This window comes from Malania oleifera, chromosome 7 (assembly GCF_029873635.1).
Source record: "Malania oleifera isolate guangnan ecotype guangnan chromosome 7, ASM2987363v1, whole genome shotgun sequence".
In the NCBI taxonomy this organism is placed as follows: domain Eukaryota; kingdom Viridiplantae; phylum Streptophyta; class Magnoliopsida; order Santalales; family Ximeniaceae; genus Malania; species Malania oleifera.
The window spans coordinates 101,479,694-101,499,874 of record NC_080423.1 but is presented as its reverse complement, the minus strand read 5'-3'; the positions used below and the strand labels follow the sequence as shown (position 1 = coordinate 101,499,874).

The window sequence follows — 20,181 nt, the reverse complement described above, 5'->3', positions numbered from 1 at the left end:
AAAGCAGGATATAAATTTTCAAGAATATGAATCGAAGCAATAACAAGAATATTTTTCGTGGAACATATTTCACAATCCCTAAAGAGATAGTTCACTAATAAACCCAAGGATAAGCAATTCAACTCATCCACATCATATCATGAATGTTTGGAATCCATACTAAGCAAGGAGTCATTGCTTTTGCTAATTCAAATTGAAGGGTGATATAAAATCAGTCTATTTCCGACATCATATCCATAGTTAGTGTATTCATCATAGTTAGCAGCTCCAGATCTGTATCAAGGTCACTATCATCAATATTGATAGTGAGGAAAGGAGCATAGGAGTTTGTCGCTAGCTTCGGATCCCTATCAAGGTGACAATCATCAATATTGATAGTTATCAAGGAACTTGTTTACAAATACTGTAATGAAAGGAGCATAGGAGTTTGCCGCAAGATATTTGACCAAATAGGATCATCCAATTCCTATATAGCCCTCGAGTGGAATAGGGCTAAGCGAAGCAAAACGGGTTTTCCATGAGATGGGAAATGAAAACTATTAGCCCCACACAAAGTTTGTGAATAGGTGATTTGATAACGAGCACGAAATATTTGTCTTTCTGTTAAACAAGATGTATTGAACTCATAATTCATATGATATTTTCTATGAATGTCAACGAAGTATTGTAAGTAAGCTGCTCCCGCTTGCTCAATCATTTGATAACCAGAGTCATTCTTTGATAAATGATTACTGAGTCAAACTCATTAGAATTTTATCAATCCTTTTTTTTCGTTAAGGTGGAGAACTAAACCAAGAACTCTCTTTCTTCATCATCAATTGAATCATTGCGTGTGACCCAAGATTCTATTTTAACGTTTATCAACAATCCAATCACCGTTTACATTTTTTTTATTTTCTTATCAATGAATAGATCTCTTCACTTGTATGACTTAGATATCTCATATGTCTTGAAAAAAAATTTTGATTAATGGGATTTGGTATGATACTTATGGAACCCCGAATTTTTTATTTAAAGAATCTCCTAATTGTCCCAAAGCAACTAGAAGGCGATTTTTTAACCAGAAAGAATTCAGTTAAAGATTTAACCTTTTTGAATTGCATCTGTAACTCATATAGGCTTTCGAAACAAAGAGAAGAAGTGTACAAATGAGATATCTAGCAACAAGAAGGAAAAGGATTGAATAGAGGAATTTCCAAACATTTCGCAATCTCAAATGTGTTGATATCAATGATGCACATTATTACGATGAATTATTTCTTCAGACAAAAGAAAATTATATAAACACTTGCTCAAAATCTCACTTATCAGATTCCATTATGGAAGAAACAATTTTTTTTGAAGAATTGGTCATGATATATCCAATCCATGCATAATATCATGAAAAATGGATACAAATATTTGACTGCTACTTAGTATCAGCAATAGGTTTGAAAAAAATATCTAAAAATACCAAATTTAAATTTTGTACCCTATTTGAAGTAAGGAACCATCACATATATGTTTGGAATCAATCCCATTTTGAGAGTTGAAAAAGCCTTAAACCTACTCATAATTGTCCACCCTACTAAATGATCTCGAACACACTCACAAGCACTAACCACAAAAATACCTCATTAACTTCTCTAATCTCCAAGAAACCCTCACCAAGATTCCAAAAATGGGATAATATTGAATAATGCAAGAGAACAAAAGAAAGACAAGAATGGATGAGAGTAATATGACCCCCTAAAGTTAAAAAAAAAAAAAAAAGCTCCTTTCTACGGTCAACCCGTCCAAAACTCCAACCTACTAGCAGTCCTCTTAGACTAGGTTGCAAAAAGAAACAATGCTAGGATTGCCTCCTAAAGGGACACCTAAGAAGGTAATAGGCCAGCTTAGAACACCACTACCAAACAGCCTAGCAAAAGAACTCATATCAATGCCTTGACCCACAATACCACTCTTAAAGAAATTAATTTTTAACCCCAACATAATCTAAAAAACGTGTGAAATGGTCAGCGCATTAGAGAAGCTGCTCCTGCCCTGTGAAAGAAAGAGGATTGTGGGCAGATCCTTATGACTTTAATCCATTTCACCAAATCTCTTTCAACCCTCTATTAATCATCCTGCTTAGAGCATATGCCACAATGGTAAAAAGGCAACATGAAGAGCATAGGAGCTCACCTGCCCCTAAAAGCTTGAAACCAGGACTTAGCCTCCTTATTCACCTTGATAAAAAATCACAAAAGAGAGACACCCACAAATTCACTTCCTGCAAAACCTTTTCCATCCATGTGATAACCATACCCTTCAGCCATGGTAATTTAAATTACTTTAAAAGATTTGCATGGTTGTTGCTTTGCATTTGTATTGAATGAATTGATACTGTGTTTAGCAAAAATTAAGTTATGTTAATTTATATTGGAAATTTCATTTTTTTTAGTAGTGGTAGGAGGTGATTAGATGAAAGAAAATGAAGAAAGCCAATATCAAACATTAACTACATAAGGGTTCTGCAGAAATGGAAAAGAAAACTGAGCAGGGGCATCCTCAAGGTATTAAATTTTGACTCAAATTTTGAAGCTCCGAAAGTATGGAAATTTTTACAGAAATTTCAATTTCGATGTAAATTTCGATTTCGATTTCGATTTGAAAGAATAATGGAAATCATTAGTAAAACATGGAATTTTTTATGAAACTTTAGAAATGATTAATAAACATAATAATGTAAGTTTTAGGACTAATATATTAAAAGTAAATACAACAATGCTGTGTATAAGGTGGAGAAGTTGTAATATAATATGTGCGTCAAACATATTTGTAAGATAATGTACATTAAACATATTTAGTGAATCAGTTAATACAAATGAAATACATAAATCATTTAAATATTATTTGTTATACAAATAATGATAATTTAGAAATGAATGGTTAAATAAAATGTTGTTGCAAGTTTATTTTTTTCATATAATTTCTAAAGCACTTGTAATAATCATTTGTTTTGATAAAAATAAATAAAATAAATTAAAATAGAAATTTCATTTCACTCATAAATCTCTCATTTGAATTTTGAGGAAATTTAATTGCATAGTTCAAATTTCGACAAGTTTTGCAAAAATTTCAAGATTTCAATAAATTTTGGATGATTTGTTGAGATTTCGACGGAAATTATGCAAAACGGAAATCGACTGCCATTTCGATTTTGAGTGTGACGGAAATCAGAAATTTCGACAATTTCGTGGAAATTTAACACCATGGGCATCCTAAACCAGATGTGGCACCTGGCAGCAACGCAGACCAGCAGCTGACAGCAATGCACACCAACAGCAGACACTAAGAATGCAGGTGGCAGCACTGCAAGGCTCTTGTTGCCACCAGCCTGCTGGCCCTGCCATGTTTTCAGCTTAGGAGAAGACACTTGGTAGGCAGCTGGCAGCAAACAGCTGCTTTCCTGACCCATTTCCAGCCATGCAGAGCAGCAACAAAAACAAGGTACGACAAACTTCTGCTCTAAAGCCTAGTTCTAGAGAAAGAGAGAGAGGAAGGAAGAGGGATAAAACTCTGCAGAAAATCAGAAAAATCAGGAGAAAATACAAAAAACTAGGAGTAAACTTTAAAAAAATTTGGAGAAGCTGAAAAGAAGGTAGATTTTCTAAATTTTCATTTATTCATTTAGGGATATTGGATATTCTTCTAATTACTTGATATGGCTGCATATATGTTCTCTTTGGTTATCATAGCTGCATATTTTGTTTAGTTGGGAAAGTTTCATATGATAGATAATCATCTCATAAAGATTATGGTTTTACTTGCCATGACATAGCTAGTGTATGCATATGTTGGATCACTATTGGGTGAAATATCTGGCACCATGTGTTGTTGTGGCACTGATATTGTGAACTTTCAGCAAGTATGGTATTGTGTCTCCCTTGGGTGAAAGGCCCTAAACCTCTAGAGAGTATTTCCACATTAAATAATGATTGGCAAAGCTGGAAGTTGACACTTGTTTGAGGTTAAAAATTTACACTTATTTGAGACAGCACAATTATGTTGATTATGCGTATGCATATAAGAAATCACATCTTAAGAGCAGAATTAAGAATATCTACTGAGCTCATGGTTGCTCACCCTACTCCTTAACAATTTCAAACTGAACGAAAAACCCACTTGTTAAGTTTTCCAAGAGTGACATTTTTTGCATGTACTATAGGTTGGTAGGAAGATAGTAGAGATACTAAGCATTTATTTTTCTGGCGAATATGTATTTAGTATAGGAAGTGCAAAAATGTTGTTTGTGACATACAGTCCGATGTAAACAGCTTGTCAATGAAATAAAAACTATCTTGTTGGTTGCTTCATAAAATACATGTACATATCTTGTGTTTTAACAAATACTCACTCTTAATTGGCTTCTTACTTGCATTCAAATGATGGTTTTGCAAAACAAATTCTTCCCGAGGACTAGTGATTCCATCGGATTTGGATGGAGTCACAGTCAATCACGTGCCAAAAATAAGGACAAGATAGAGTGGCATTGGGGCATTGGAGCATTGGTTAAGTGATAACCATGGTTTTTGCTTTTGTTTTGTACTAAACAAGTTCATGCTAATCATGTTGTTCATTAATTATGTTGATTGATATTTTGGAAATTTCATTAAATTTATTAGTGATAGGAGGGGTTAGATGAGGAAATTATTAGAGTCGTGCTAAAACATAAATGACATAAGGATTGGGGCAAAAAAAAACCAAAGCAAGGATATGCTGAAACCAGGTGAGACACCTTGCAGCACTGCAGACCAACAGCAGCCACCTTGCAGAACTGCATACCAGCACCAGCCACCTGGCAACATTGAAGACCAGCAGCGAATACCTGGCACATAGGTGGCAGCACTGCAGGATCCTTGTCGCCGCCATCTGCTGCTGTCCTACCATGTTTCCAACCTAGAAGGGGACACTTGACATGCAGCTGGCAGCAAGTACCTGTTGTTAATCAGGTGAAATTTGGAGAAGCTGGAAATCAAGGTAGCATTTGTAAATTTTCAGCTACTCATCTAAGAATTTTGGGTACAAATGGAGATTTTCCTAAGGAAAAAGGGTATAAACCTGAATGAGATTGAATTCTAACAGATTTAAGTTTTTCATTTCTAGGTACTAGATGTGTCTGCATATATGTTCTCTTTGGTAATCGTGGCTGCATATTTTGTTTGGTTGGGAAATATTCATGTGATAGATATTCATCTTGTAAGAATGACGGTTTTACTTGCTATGGCATAGCTTGTGTATGCATATGTTGAATTTCTATTATGTGAAATTGCTGGCGCCATCTATTGTTTGTTTGTGGCTGTATCAAATTTGAGCAAGTAGGAATTATGTCTCCCTAGGGTGAAAAGCCCCAAACCTCCAGAGAGTATTTCTGCATTAAGCGTTGGTTCGCCAAGCTGGAAATTGGCACTTAGTTGAGATAAAAATTGCACTTTGCTGCAAAGTTATAGATGGAGGAGAGAAGCAAAGGAGAGGAGAGGAGAAGAGGAAAAAAAACCCAGGTGACAGCTTTCTAGAGCCGACATACAGCTCTAGGTCTGCTTTCTTATATATTAATAATGATAATAAAATCTTAGAGACAAAAATAACATCTTCAAGGTAAGGCTGCATACTATAGAGCCATCATGGTCCGCCCCTTCCCCAGACCTGCATATGTGAGAGCTTTGTGCGCCAGGCTGCCCTAATAAAGTCTTTAAAGGACAAAAATACTCTCATTAACACAATCTAAGTACTAAAATAACATATTCTCTGCTAAGACCCTCCCTCAAGATGGAGGTGTATAAATATTGCCTAATCCCAAATTGTAACAAACCTTAGACAAGGCGAGCTTAAATAAAAGCTTCGTAAAAACATTGCCTTAATCCACAGATTTCACAAAGGGAGTCCTCACGACCTTCTACAACACAGCATCCCACACAAAATGGCAGTTAACTTCAATGTGCTTTGTCCTCTTATGAAACATTGGATTGCTAACTATATAAATGCAGATTGATCATCACAAAACATATCTATTGGACTCCTCACCAAGAATCCCATCTCGAACTGTTAAAGCTTGATATACATTGTTGGCCCATAACCTAACAGCTTAAGCTTTTGGGTGAAGCGGTAATCTAACATGGTATCAGAGTTGGTTACCAGGAGGTCCTGGATTCTAGTCTTGTTGCCCGCACTTATAGTGTGATATTTAAAAAATTATTGTATTCCCTATAATGAGTGATATTATTGTGTCTTTATCTTTCCACGTGTTGTCAGACTGCACGTGCAAGGGAGTGTTAAAGCTTGATATACATTGTTGGCCCTAAACCTAACAGTTTAAGCTTTTAGGTAAAGTGGTCATCTAACACGAACATTAGAGACTTCAGCCACATAAGCTCACAATATGAGTCATAGTTTAATATTCTGCTTCAGCGCTAGATCTTGCTACAATTGCCTTTTTTCTTATCATGCCAAATAACAAGATTACCTCACACAAATGTACAATATCCAATAGTAGACCTTCAACCATCAACAAATCCAGCCCAATTTGCATTAGAGTATTCCACAATCTCACAATTTCCATTAAATTTAAATATCAAACTTTTGCTTGGAAAGCCTTTGAGATATTGCAAAATCCTACAAACAGCATCAAAATGTGGTTGTTTAGAATTTTCCACAAATTGACTCACCACTTCACTGCAAGAGAAATGTTAGGTCTAGTGACAAGTAGATTAATTTGCCAACCAGCAAACCAACCTCACTCAGCAAATACAATGTATACTTTCACCCAGATCTTCAACCCTTTCCTACACCATAAAATCTCAAAACCAAAAAACTACCACAGAATACCCAAGTCATTTAAATATATAATATTGTATGAATTATTTCTACTACATTAATAATTATTAATAATATAATAAATTGTAAGAGTGGTAATATAACAGCTCACTATTATAGTAAAACACTTTGTTGAATATAATTATACTATTTTATAAAAAAAATTAAACATTTAAAAAACAACTGTCAGAGGTTATTTATGTCTTTTAGTATTACTAGTAAGTTTGTTTGGATAAGATGTAATATAAAATTATGTTGAAATTTGTCCAAATCTACCCAAATCCAAATCTAAAATCTGAAATTCATGCTTGCAAATGCAACTTAGAAATAATTAACAATTAATGTTACTGAACAATTAATTGTATTAAAAAAATTTTGGAAACTAGGTTTAAGTGGAGGAGGAAGCTCAAGAAGGGGTGTAGACAGAGGACAGCAAGGGCCAAGGAGTAGGAAGAAGCGTCAACTAGGAATTGTGTGCGCACAGATAGCGAAAGTCAGTGAGGGTGGAGGCAGCAAAGGCTTTGGCTGCAGTGAAGGATGAGTAGGAGGAGGAAGTGGGGTTCATCGAGGGCCAAGAGGAGGAGTTGGTGGAGTAGGATAAGTGGATGGAGGAGAGAGAATTCTCATGTCCTGAAGTTTTTCAATATTACGAAATTACCCCGTCTATCTATGGTAACTTCTTATAAGTAATCCCACAATACTTCTCATGCAAGGATTGTACTCATTCTTTTCCCCCACAAACTACTTATTAAGAGGCTGGTTGGTATCATTGTCAAAAATTACAGAAGATAAAATCATAAACAAAATCTAAAAATCAAAAATAGAAACAAAAAACCAAAAACCAATAACTTATTTGGTTAATACTTATAAAACCATAACAAATTCAAAACTTAATTAAAAAATATTCATTTTGTTGTCTTTTAAATCAAATAATACTATTAAAATACGATTAAAAAAATAAAATTCCAAATAGCACACATTAAAAAAAATACTATAATAAAAATAAAAATTATTATAATTATTTCACTTAATCATCATTCTTTTAAAATTTAATTTACAATAAAAAATTTTATTGGACATGACAATTGAAAAATAGTAAAAATATTTTGTAATTGGCTTTATTATTTTTTTAAAAAAATTTATGTGTATTTTTATTTTAATTATATTTAAATTCATATGATCATTTTATTTTTGTTTTTATTTAAAAGTATATAAAATGAATATTTAATCCAAAAGAACTGTTTTTGGATATTAATATTTCTGACAACAGGTTGCCAAAATAATTAAAATCATAAAATCTGGTTCTCAGTTTTTTCGCAAACAGCTGAAAATCAATAATAGAAACAGAAAATTGACAATATAAACATACGCATTTTTGTGTCTGTATTTTCACTGTCTAGAAACAAAAATATAAAACAAAACGCAGCAACAAAACCAAACAGACCCTAAAAATCTTCTATTGATTTGAGTGTCAAAGAGACCTTTCAAAGGCCATTAGAACCTTCCAAATTGCTTGTTCATTCTCAATCTTGCATGCCTCGAAACAATCTATACATTGTAAGCATTGTTGGTGGCAACAAGCAATTTTTATAGACTACAACTTTATTAAACATTCATTAATTAAGAAATTTATGTTAGTTTTAAACCTAATAGGAGAAAAGATAAGATTCTAGTATGAATATGCTAGTTAATTGAACAACTTAATATTATTACCATGTAATTTTTAGTTGTACAGATTTAATTGAATTATCAAATTAAAACTACACTAAATTAGAAAAAATATAGCACAATGAGTAAAATAGATTATTTTAACTTTTGGGTGATTTGGGTACCTAGTCACATAATAAAAGGAAAGAGCATTTGGGGCTGTTAAAAATACTTTTGGATCCTCCTGGACATGAAAAAGGATTTTAAACGTAAGAGAGTTTGCATGTTCAAATATAATTTGCAGAGTCGGAAATGATGACTTTTCTTCCCTCTATATGATTATTGGGATAAAAAGGAATTCCACTAATCCGTCGTTATGGATCCCATTTCCCAATTTTGGAATAAATGAAAAAATTCAATCCATTATTAATGGAAGTTGTTGAGTAGCTAGGTAAAATGGAAGGCCAAAACTCAATAATAGGTCTCTCCCTCTATTTATAATATATGTAAGTACAATAGGAATAACCATAATACACTTACTAACTCACACTTATTATTAACAAAACTTTTAACACATAATAATAATAATGCTAAAAGACTAAAAATACATTAACACTCTCCCTCAAGCTGGATCATATATATCATTTGCTCCTGGCTTGTTACAAATGAGTTTCGCATGAGCACCACCGAAGGCTTTAGTGAACAAATCAGCAAGTTGAAACTCAGACTTCACATAAGTGGTCGTAACAAGCTTCTGTACAAGTTTCTCTCGAATAAAGTGGCAATCAACTTCAATATGTTTTGTCCGCTCATGGAATACAGGGTTGGAGGCAATACGAATAGCAGCTCAATTATCACACATCAACCCCATAGGCTGAGAATGTGGAAAACCTAATTCTTTCAAAATGTTCTTCAGCTAAACAAGTTCACATGTAGTATACGCCATAGCCCTATACTCTGACTCGGCACTCGACCAAGCAGCGACAATTTGTTTCTTACTTTTCCAAGACACCAAATTACCACCAACAAAGATACAATACCCAGCTGTGGATCTTCAATCAAAAGGCGATCCAGCCCAATTTGCATTTGTACATCCCTAAATATGAGTGTGACCCCGATCCTAATATAAAAGACCTCTCCCTAGTGCACCTTTGAGATATCTTAAAATGCGAATTACTGCATCTTAGTGACCTGTTCTCAAGGAATCGAGAAACCGAGTCACAACACTTGTTGCGAAGGATATATCTGGTCGAGTGACTATGAGATAATTCAACATGCCAACAAGTCTCTAATACCAACCAAGGTTAGGCAACAAATCACCCATATCTGGAATTATCTTACTATTGGGATCCATGGGTGTATCAACAAGTTTGGATCCCAATAGCCACGTCTCATCTAAAAGATCAAGAACATATTTCCTCTTTGATAAGATAGTTCTCGTATAAGATCTCAATACCTCTATACCCAAGATGTATTTCAATGGTCTCAAGTCTTTGGCCTGAAACTTACTCTGTAGGAAAAGTTTTAGGTCCTAGATGCCACGATCATCATCACCAATGATCAAAATGTCATCCACATATACAATAAGCAAAATACTACCCGACGGAGTATAACAATAAAATATAGAGTGATCTACTGCGCACTGAAAACACAAGTACAACAACACTAAAAATGGCCAAACCATGCTCTTGGAGATTGTTTTAATACATACAATGACTTCTTGAGCTGACATACTAAACCTGACTCCTCCTGAGCAACAAACCCAAAGGGTTTCTCCATATATCACCATGGAGGAAATCATTCTTCACATCTAACTGATGTAGAGGCCAATGACAGGTGGTGGCTAAAGAAATGAACAAACTTATTGAGGCAAGTTTAGCAACTGGAGAGAATATGTCAGAATAATCCAAACCATACACCTGAGTACCCCTTAGCAACAAGGCAAGCCTTAAGCCAAGCCACAGAACCATCAGGATTGACTTTCACATTGTACACTCAGGCGACAACCAACCACAGACTTATCAAAAGGAAGAGGTACCAAATCACAAGTATCATTATCATGCAGTGCACGCATCTCTTCAACCATGGTCGTCCTCCACCCAGAATGGGATAGGGCTTCAAAAATAGATCTTGGAAAAGGAATAACAAAATAGTAATAAGAAGGTGACAAGAAATCTTAACAAACAAAATTATAGAGTGGATGTTGTATACAAGTGCATTTACCTCTTTGAACAGCTATTGGAGGATCAACATCACGAGAAATAAGATCATCCGACGAGGGAACTAGAGGCACAGTAGTAGAAGCTGGAGAAGGCACTTCCCTTTTGAGTCAACGTCTGTATGCTTGCAAATTGAGATGATTCTACCAACGAGAAGGACTCAAACTAGATGAAGATGGAGGAAGATTGGGCACGGATACTAGGTTCAGATCTAGAAGGCAAGGCAGAGGAAGGGACTCATCAGAGTCAACAGAACTTAAGGAATCAAAATAGTATAGTGTAGACTCAAAAAAAGCGACATCAGCAAAGACAAAGAATCGATGTAAAGTAGGATTATAACATCAATATCCCTTTTGAGTATAGGAATAGCCCAGAAAAATACATTTGATAGCATGAGGATCCAACTTATCCATTCCTCGAGATAACTAATGGGCAAAGGACACAACCAAATATACGAGGAAGGGAGAACAAAGCAACCTTAGGAAAGATAACTAAATATGGGATTTTACCATCAAGGACAGAGGATGGCATTTTATTGATGAGGGTGAAAGTTGTGAGCACAACATCACTCCAAAAGACTTTGGAGACATTCATTTGATACAACAGGGTACAAGTGACTTCAAGAATATGTTTGTTTTTCTGCTTTGCAACTCCATTTTGTTGTGGAGTGTGGACACGAGGACTAATGGATAATACCAGAGTTAGTTATATAAGTACTAAATTGGGTACTGAAGTACTCCTTAGTATTATCACTACGAAGTATCCTAACTGGCATGTCAAATTGAGTCTTTATTTGGGAACAGAAAGCACAAAAGATATCAAACAACTCGAAACGATCTTTCATTAAATATAACCAAATCATCCTAGAGTAGCCATCAACAAATGTAACAAAGTACCAAAACCCCAACTTGATGTCACATGACTAGGACCCCAAATATCAGAATGGACAAGCACAAAAGGACTAACCACTCATTTGTCGACCCAAGGAGCAAAGAGAACAAGATGATTCTTGCCCAATTGACAAGACATGCACTTAAGATTAGACACAAAACTCAATGTAGGAACTAGCCGTTTCAACTTGTTCAAGGACGGATGACCAAGGGCGAAAATGGATTTGAAGTGGTGTAATTGCGACTGTGCAGGCAATAGGTGGAGAAGGCGACTCAAAGTAGTAAAGTCCACGAGCCTCACGTCCTGTGCCAATTGTCTTTCCTGTCTTCAGATCCTGAATAACCACAGAATCAGGAAGGAATGTGATAGAACAATTTAATGACTTTGTAAGCTTACTAACATAAGATTGAAAGGAGATTTAAGAAAATATAAAGCAGAAGAAAAACTAAGATTTACTGTTCCTATCCCCTTAATAGCAATAGTGGACCACTCAGTAAGGATAACTTGAGCGAGATATTTAGGATATTGGAGATCACAAAAGAAGTTGGTTCCACTACGTGTAAGGAAATTTTCATAAATATACTGCAACCAAGGATCTTCAATTATCATGAACTTCACATCAATAACCTTTATACAAAAAATAAATAAATCATAAACTATAAACTTTACATACCGGAATCGGCCGTATCGAATCTATCGAGAAGAACACCCAGAGAATCCGAAGAAATCGCTTCTCCCACTTTTCCTCTTTCTCTTTCCTTCCTTCACCAGATCTATGGGATCTTGTGATGATTAGAGAAGTAGAGGTAGAGAGAGGACAATTCCTTTCTTCCTATCTTTTCTTTGCAGCTAACATCACCATGTAGCTAACCCTTAGAGCTTATGAGCTTAGCTTTTCCTTTCTCTTCTTCAGCTCTCTTTTCCTACCCTTAGAGCTTAGCTTGATGTGTAGCATGCCCTTATGGCTACTCCGCATAATAGTAGCTAATATTGTATTATATTATATATATATATATATATATATAAAATATGGTCAGTGGCAGCAGAATCGATAATCCAAGGACTAGTAGGAAGGATATCAAATGACATGCAAACTGTAGGACTACCTTTCTGGGCAAAAGAAGCAATGTGAATAGATGCTTATTGAGACAATTGATACAGTAGAAACCTTGAATACTCCTCCTTTGATATAGTCACACTACGCAGTATCATACTTTTGGGATTTGCAAACGGCATCCCAACATTCACAAACTCAAACCAATGATCATAAGATTAATTGCTACAACAACTGGAACAACCACGAACAAGGTGACCCGCCATGAACAAGCCACTAGATAAATTAGTACAAGGCTGCCATACCATCAAGAAACTCACACGCAGTCCTGAGAAAGCAACACTCAGCACTGGAACAATTGGAGAGGAGAACAACTGAAACTACCATGCAAAAATCAGCAATAACATCATATGCAGTCCCAAGAAAGCAACATTGCCATAGCCTCACACCGAAAAAAAAAACAAAAACAAAAACAGCTTATGAGCACTATCACTGTCCTAATAAGGTCACCAATGACCGTTAATAACACCAAACAACAACTAACGAATTACCATGAGTGCATTGTCACAACAAAAATTGGATCCCAAATTCCCAATAGTAAGTTAATGCCATATATGGATGATTTGTTGCCTAATCCATGTCGGTACCAGAGACTTGTTAGAAAGTTGAATTATCTCACAATCACTCGACCAGATATATCCTTTGCAACAAGTGTTGTGAGCCAGTTTCTCGATTTCCCGAGAACAAGTCATTGTGGTGCAGCAATTCGCATTTTGAGACATCTCAAAGGTGCAGCAAGGAGAGGTCTCTTATATCAGGATCAAGGTCACACTCATATTTAGGGATATACAGATGTAGATTGGGCCGGATATTCTTCCGATCGAAGATCCACAATCAGGTATTATATCTTTGTCGGTGTTAATTTGGTGTCTAGGAAAAGTAAGAAACGAATTGTGGTTGCCAGGTTGAGTGCTGAGCTAGTGTATAGGGCACACTACATGTGAACTTGTTTGGCTAAAGAATATGTTGAAAGAACCAGATTTTCCACATTCTCAGCCCATGAAGTTGACGTGTGATAATCGAGTTGCTATTCATATTGCCTCCAACCCTGTCTTCCATGTGCGAACAAAGCACATTGAAGTTGATTGCCACTTTATTAAAGAGAAACTTGTACAAAAGTTCATTATGACCACTTATGTGAAGTCTGGGTTTTAGCTTGCTGATTTGTTCACTAAAGCCTTGAGACGTGCTTGTGTGAAATTCATTTGTTACAAGCTAGGAGCATATGATATATATGCTCCAGCTTGAGGGGGAGTATGAATGGTTATTTAGTCTTGTAGCATTATTACTATTATGTGTTAAGAGTTTTGTTAGTAATAAGTGCGAGTTAGTTAGGGTATTATGGTCATTCCTATTGTACTTATGTATATTATAAATGAAGGGAGAGACCTATCACAGAGTTTAGGTCTTCCATTTTACCCAATTACTCAACAACTTCTTATCACCCTCCTATTATTGTTTTATTACTGCTCTATCATCTGCTGCCCTTCCTAAATGCATTTCAAAAGTCTTAACCCACTTTGGGTGGAGGAATGCTATGGTTGAAGAGATGAATGCATTACAGGATAATGGCACTTGGGACTTGGTATCACTTCCTCCTGACAAGTCTGTGGTTGGTTGTAGATGGGTACACTTTAAAAGTCAACCCTGATGGTTGTATGGTTCCTCTAAAGGCCCATCTTGTTGCTAAGGGGAATAGTCAAGTGTATGGTTTGGATTATTCCAACCCCTTTTCTCCAATTGCCAAACTTACACCAGTAAGCTTGTTCATCTCCTTGGCTAATACTTGTCACAATCCTTTGCATCAACTATATGTGAAGAATGCCTTCTTGCATGGTAATCTTAAGGAAGGGGTCTATATAAAGCAACCACTTGGGTTTGTTGCTCAAGGGGAGTCAAGCTTAGTGTGTCAGCTCAAGAATGCACTATATGATTAAAAACAGTCTCCCGTAACATGGTTTGGTCGATTTAGTGCTATGGTACTCGAGTTTGGACTTCAAGAGTATGCAGTGGATCATTTTATGTTTTATCGTCATACTTAATCGAGAAGGATCCTTCTTGTCGCTTATACGGATAATATTGTTATTACAGGTGATGATAATAAAGGTATTCAGAGTCTCAAACTTTTTCTACAGATTACATTTCAAACCAAAGATTTAGGACTGTTGAATACTTCTTGGGTAACCATAAGAAGTATCTAGATCTTGTATGGGAATCGTTTTGTCACAGAGGAAGTATGTCCTTGATATGTTGGTGAAAATGGATTGTTGGGATCCAACCCAGTTGATACACCCATGGATCCTAACAGCGAGTTAGTGCTAGATATGGGTGAGTTGCTCCCTAATCAGGGACAATATCGGAGACTTGTTGGAAAGTTGAATTATCTCACAGTAACTCAACCGGATGTATCTTTTGCAACAAGTGTTGTGAGTCAATTTCTAGATTCCATGAGGAAAGTCATTAGGAAGTGATATTTCGCATCTTGAAATATCTTAAAGATGCACCTAGGAGAGAGGAGAGGTCTTTTATATAGTGATTAGGTTCACGCTAATATTCATGGATAAACAGATGCAGATTGAGCTAGGTCACCTTCTGAGCAAAGATCCATAACCAAGTATTGTATCTTGGTTGGTAGTAATTTGGTTTCTAAGAAGAGTAAAAAACAAATTGTGGTGGTCACATCAAATGCAGAGCCAAAATATAAAGCTATGGCTCACAATTCTTGTGAACTTGTCTGATTGAAGAACATGTTGGAAGAATTGGTTTTTCACATTCTCATTCTATGAAGTTGATATGTGATAATCAAGTTGCTCTTTATATTGCCTCCAACTTTGTCTTTCATGAACAGAAAAAACACATTGAAGTTGATTGCCACTTTGTTTCGGAGAAACTTGCGCAAAAGCTCATTACTACTGCTTATATGAAATCTGATTTGCAGCTTGCTGATTTTTTTACCAAAGCTTCTTGGGGTACCCATGTTAAATTTATTTGTAACTTGCTAGGAACATATAACATTTATGCTCCAGCTTGAGGGGGTGTGCTAGAGGTTATATATGTCTTCTAGTATTATTATTCAACGATAAGGTTGTTGTCATGTGACCTAGAGGTCACAGGTTCGAGGCATGAGAACAGCCTCTTGCAAAAATGCAAGGTAAGGCTGCATACTATAGACCCATTGTGGTCTATCCCTTCCCCGAACCCTGCACACATGGGAGCTTTGTGCACCAGGCTGCTCTATATTGATATTTAATCAAAATATCAACAACAATAATGTAATATTACACAAAAAGTAAACATTTAATTATTTTTTAATAATATTTATTATATCAAATATTCTATTAATGATTTAATCTACTATACAACTATAGGATTTATTTGAAATGCATTTTATTATGTTAAACTTTATGATTTAATTTTGTAATTCACATGTTATTTTCATATTATTTTATATAACACTTGACTATCTAACCATCTATGTCATGAATCTAGGGGGGTCCCCTCAACTTCCATAGCTTTTAAAACCAATAGCTTGCAACAGCGTGTGTATGATGTATCATAGAATTTTCCAGTTATATGAATACAATTACTACTATTTCATGAGATTTACGCATTAAGTACTGAAGTATTTTATATCTTATTAAACATAATTATGATATTGTAATTTATTTATTATTAAAGGAGAAATGGAAAAAAAATACATGTCCCAATTGCAGAGAAAATGGAATCATGATTCCATTTTGCCCCCACTCTTTCAATTGGAAAAAAAATGGACAATCTCATGGAATGGCCATCATGACTTGAATTTTTGATTTCATTCCACCCCTTTTGGCTCACATAATCCATGAAGATTCTCAATAATATGTATTGTATAAAGGTCTAGGCCTAACTCCAATGAAGTATTGTCTGTTTTGGTCCATTGGGCCTCACATTTTTATCCTATAAAGGCACCTCACAAGGTTTAAGACTAAACCATATTTATATGCCCAAGATCTCCCTAATACATGTCGAATTTGGGATCGTGAGAAGATCTTCCATCTAATCTATAAGACCCCATCAGAATGGCCCACACCTTTGTGTGGGACCTATGCCTCCGTGTAGAATACACCCATTCCTCTGATACCAAATGTAATAGTTCTAACCCAACTTTGGCATTGTCTTGTCCACTTTGGCCCATTCATAATTTTATCACATAAAAAGCACCTAACATCCTTACATACTCAACATCTCCCTAATACACATTCAATGTGGAATCGTGACATATGGCATCTTACTATCACATTTGTTTTGAGGTCAAAAAGTGATGTATAGTAATTTCACATTTTTTAAGAATGAAGGATTTTATAAAATATGGAATCCTTAATGGTTTACATGCCTTTGGGTCCTATTTTTTTGGACAAGAATATCCTCCACAATAATGCTCCCTACAATATAGCATTATCACAAACTACTAGGATATTTATAATAGTAAATTCTTATAATATTGAGAATAAAAAATTATAAAAATAGTAAGTGTTATTATTGTTAAGTGATATTATTATTATGATATAATAATATATTATAATATATTATATTATTAATTATCCACTTTTAGCAATTTAGCTATTGTATTCACAAAATAACGTAATAATACACTTTATCATACGATATTTATAATATTCAAAAAATGCAATATAATATTACTATACTAAAATATGACAACATTAAAAAATATTATGGGTTGTCGTACTAGTAGTTATGGATAGAGTAATATTTAATAAATTATAAATTTTCATATAAAAGTATTAAAGTTATAACATTTTTTAATACTAGGAGCAAGAAAAATAAATTAAAAATGGTCTCCTCATTTCGTTAATTAATAGTGGAGAGGATAGTATGTATAATACAATAGAAAAAAAATATAATAATTTTAGAAGTTACAACAGAAATTGAATAAAAACATTTTTATCAGGCAAATAAATTATTTTTGAAAATAAATTTTTTTTTTTTTTTTTTTTTAAATGTCAGTACACGGTGGCAACGAATCTTCGCCCATGAAAATGAGTTACCTGGCGCTTGTCAGCACCACGTACGTTGTCCGATTGTGGGACGCACGCACTGCTAATTTCTAAGTTATACCCGACTCAGAAAACATGCTCCGGTTCCTGTTCCTACTTCACCAGTCTTGCCACGTCATCATAACACTTAAGTGTGCTCCACCGACGTGGCAGCATCAAACCCGTTGGATATAAGGACTAGCAAGCAGAGAAATTCGGGAAATACAAGAAATAAGTAATTATTAATAATTAGTAAATAATCTTATTAATTGCCAAAAAGCACTTTTCAGAGAATCTAAACTCACTCTCTTTTTTTTCACTTTAGAAAGCGAGACGCTGATTAATTTCTAAAATTTCGAAAAAAAAAAAAATCGATTCGTTTCAGTTTCCGAGTCAACGAACGAAACATGCAAGTACAGTACCTGTTCCTGGTACCGCCACGGCCATCTACGGCGAGCTTCGTCGTCGGGGACGGGATCGCCGGCGAAGAATGGCATGAAGGCCGACTCCTCGAGCTCGCTCTTCTTCTTGGAAGGCTCCGAGCCAGTTCTCAGCTTCTTCTTATTCGGCGGTTTCGCTGCTGATCCCTCGGGCGGCGCCGCATTGGCCTTTCTGGCGCCGGAATCGGAGTTTCGAGCTGTCGCGCAGAACCGCGGCGATCGGCGAAGCCTCATCCGGTCCGACATTTCCAGATCTGAGGCGACGAAAGCCAGGGGGAGAGGAGAAGAAGCAGATGAGGAGAAAAGAGACTTTCTTCGGGCGTGATTTTTCGAGGCGGAGGGATCGGATGGCCTGGGGGAGACTCTACGGGCGAGCTGCTCCGACATTGGAGGAGATCTCGGAGAAGCGGAGCCCTAATTTGGAAAAGAAGCGAGAAAGAGGGGGAGAGAAATGAGGAGTGGCGTTTCGGTAAATTTGGGCGAGAGGGAAGTTTGTATGCAGGAAGTGAAGGAGTGTTGACTGTTGAGGGGAAGGTTTTGGCGGGAATGGGGGATTAATAATAATATTAAATTTTTTGTGTGTGTGTGTGTGCAATGTAGACGCATGGGATGCAGAGAGCAGTGGGCAGAGAGTGGGGAGCACTTCTAGGAATTGGGTTGGGCAGTGGGGAGCTGTTGGAACTTGGAAGAAGAAATTACTGTGAAGCAATTGAGAGTCACTGTTCTGATTTGAACGCCCGGCTTGGAAAATTTACAGAGGATGGAGTGGAGATGAGGTGAAACAGAGGACTCTGTTTGGAGACTTTTGTGTATTGAGTGCTTTCTCTCCTTTATTAATGGTGGATCTACCATGGGGATGAGAGCTTTTGGGACAACAGTCTGTATATTTGAATTTAAAGTTACACAAAATTTGAAAGGGATGATGGTGTTGGGGACTATGCATTTTAAATATTAATTTTAAAGTAAATTTTCAAGAAAAAGGTTAATAAAATATTTATATTATAGTTTTTATAAATTTTGTAAATTTAAATATAAATTTTAAAATTCATGTTCTCACAAAAATAAGATATATTAAAAGTTTGGAGTTCCAGTTTGTGGAATTATTTTTTTTTTAAATTAATTTTTTTTCTTGAGATGAGAACTTATCACTCAAGAGAGGAAGAGATAGTCTTGGATATCAATGATTAGGGAATGAGATTTTTACGTTAAAATTGTCAAATATAGATATTGAGATAAATGAAGAGTATGAGATAAGAGGTAAATTATTTTTTACTATAACTTTGATTAAGTAAATTTTGACTATGAATAGCATATAAAAAAGGATAGATGACTTTGTGAAAAAAAAAGTAACTATTGTGACTAATTTGAGTATTTAATTACCAAATATTATGACTAATACGACATTGTGATATGGCAATTATTTATATATAAAAGGAAAACAAGTCTCGTTATAACTTTCAAAATCTCAATCTTAATTTTTAGAATTTAAAATTTAAAATAAAATATAAAAGTGAAAGAGCTAATCCTTTTTTTTTTTTAATTATTGAATAAACAAATAGGAAATAATAGAATTGTTATAATGCCTACACAATTCAAAACACTAATACATGTTATTCCACTTATTTATCACGCTTATCACGCGCCACACGGGCGACTATTATTTATATAGAAGTAAAACAAGAACTTCTATTATTTTGACGTGAAAACTATAATTCTAATTTCATTTTCAGTTTAAATTAAATAAATAATAAATAATATATTTTATACAATGTCCTTCATTTCTTATAAATGCTTGATTTATTTTTTATTATAATAGTCACACAATTTAACATACATATTCATTAGACTCTTTAAAAAATACCTTCATAAAATGTATTGGTAAATATGTAGGTCAATTTCATTTTTTCAAAAGATATCCTATATAGTTTAACTTAATTTGGTATCACTCGTTCAAAATCACATGAATTATGAGGTATATACTATTAGTTGATAATGTAATA

The 20,181-nt window shown here is 35.1% G+C and overlaps 1 protein-coding gene across 3 annotated transcripts in view; it reads right to left on the bottom strand.

Annotated features, from left to right (window-relative positions):
* LOC131160260 (DNA (cytosine-5)-methyltransferase CMT2-like) overlaps nt 1-19,033 on the bottom strand; it is a 78,601-nt gene extending 59,568 nt beyond the window's left edge. The window contains exon 1 of one of the 3 annotated variants that reach the window (XM_058115717.1): nt 18,164-19,033. In XM_058115717.1, coding sequence (XP_057971700.1) covers nt 18,164-18,568 — 405 coding nt within the window. In that variant the 5' untranslated portion in view covers nt 18,569-19,033. The remainder of the gene's footprint in view (nt 1-18,163) is intronic. The other 2 variants (XM_058115719.1, XM_058115718.1) reach the window with 2 other exon arrangements.
* Between the last annotated feature and the right edge of the window lie 1,148 nt (nt 19,034-20,181).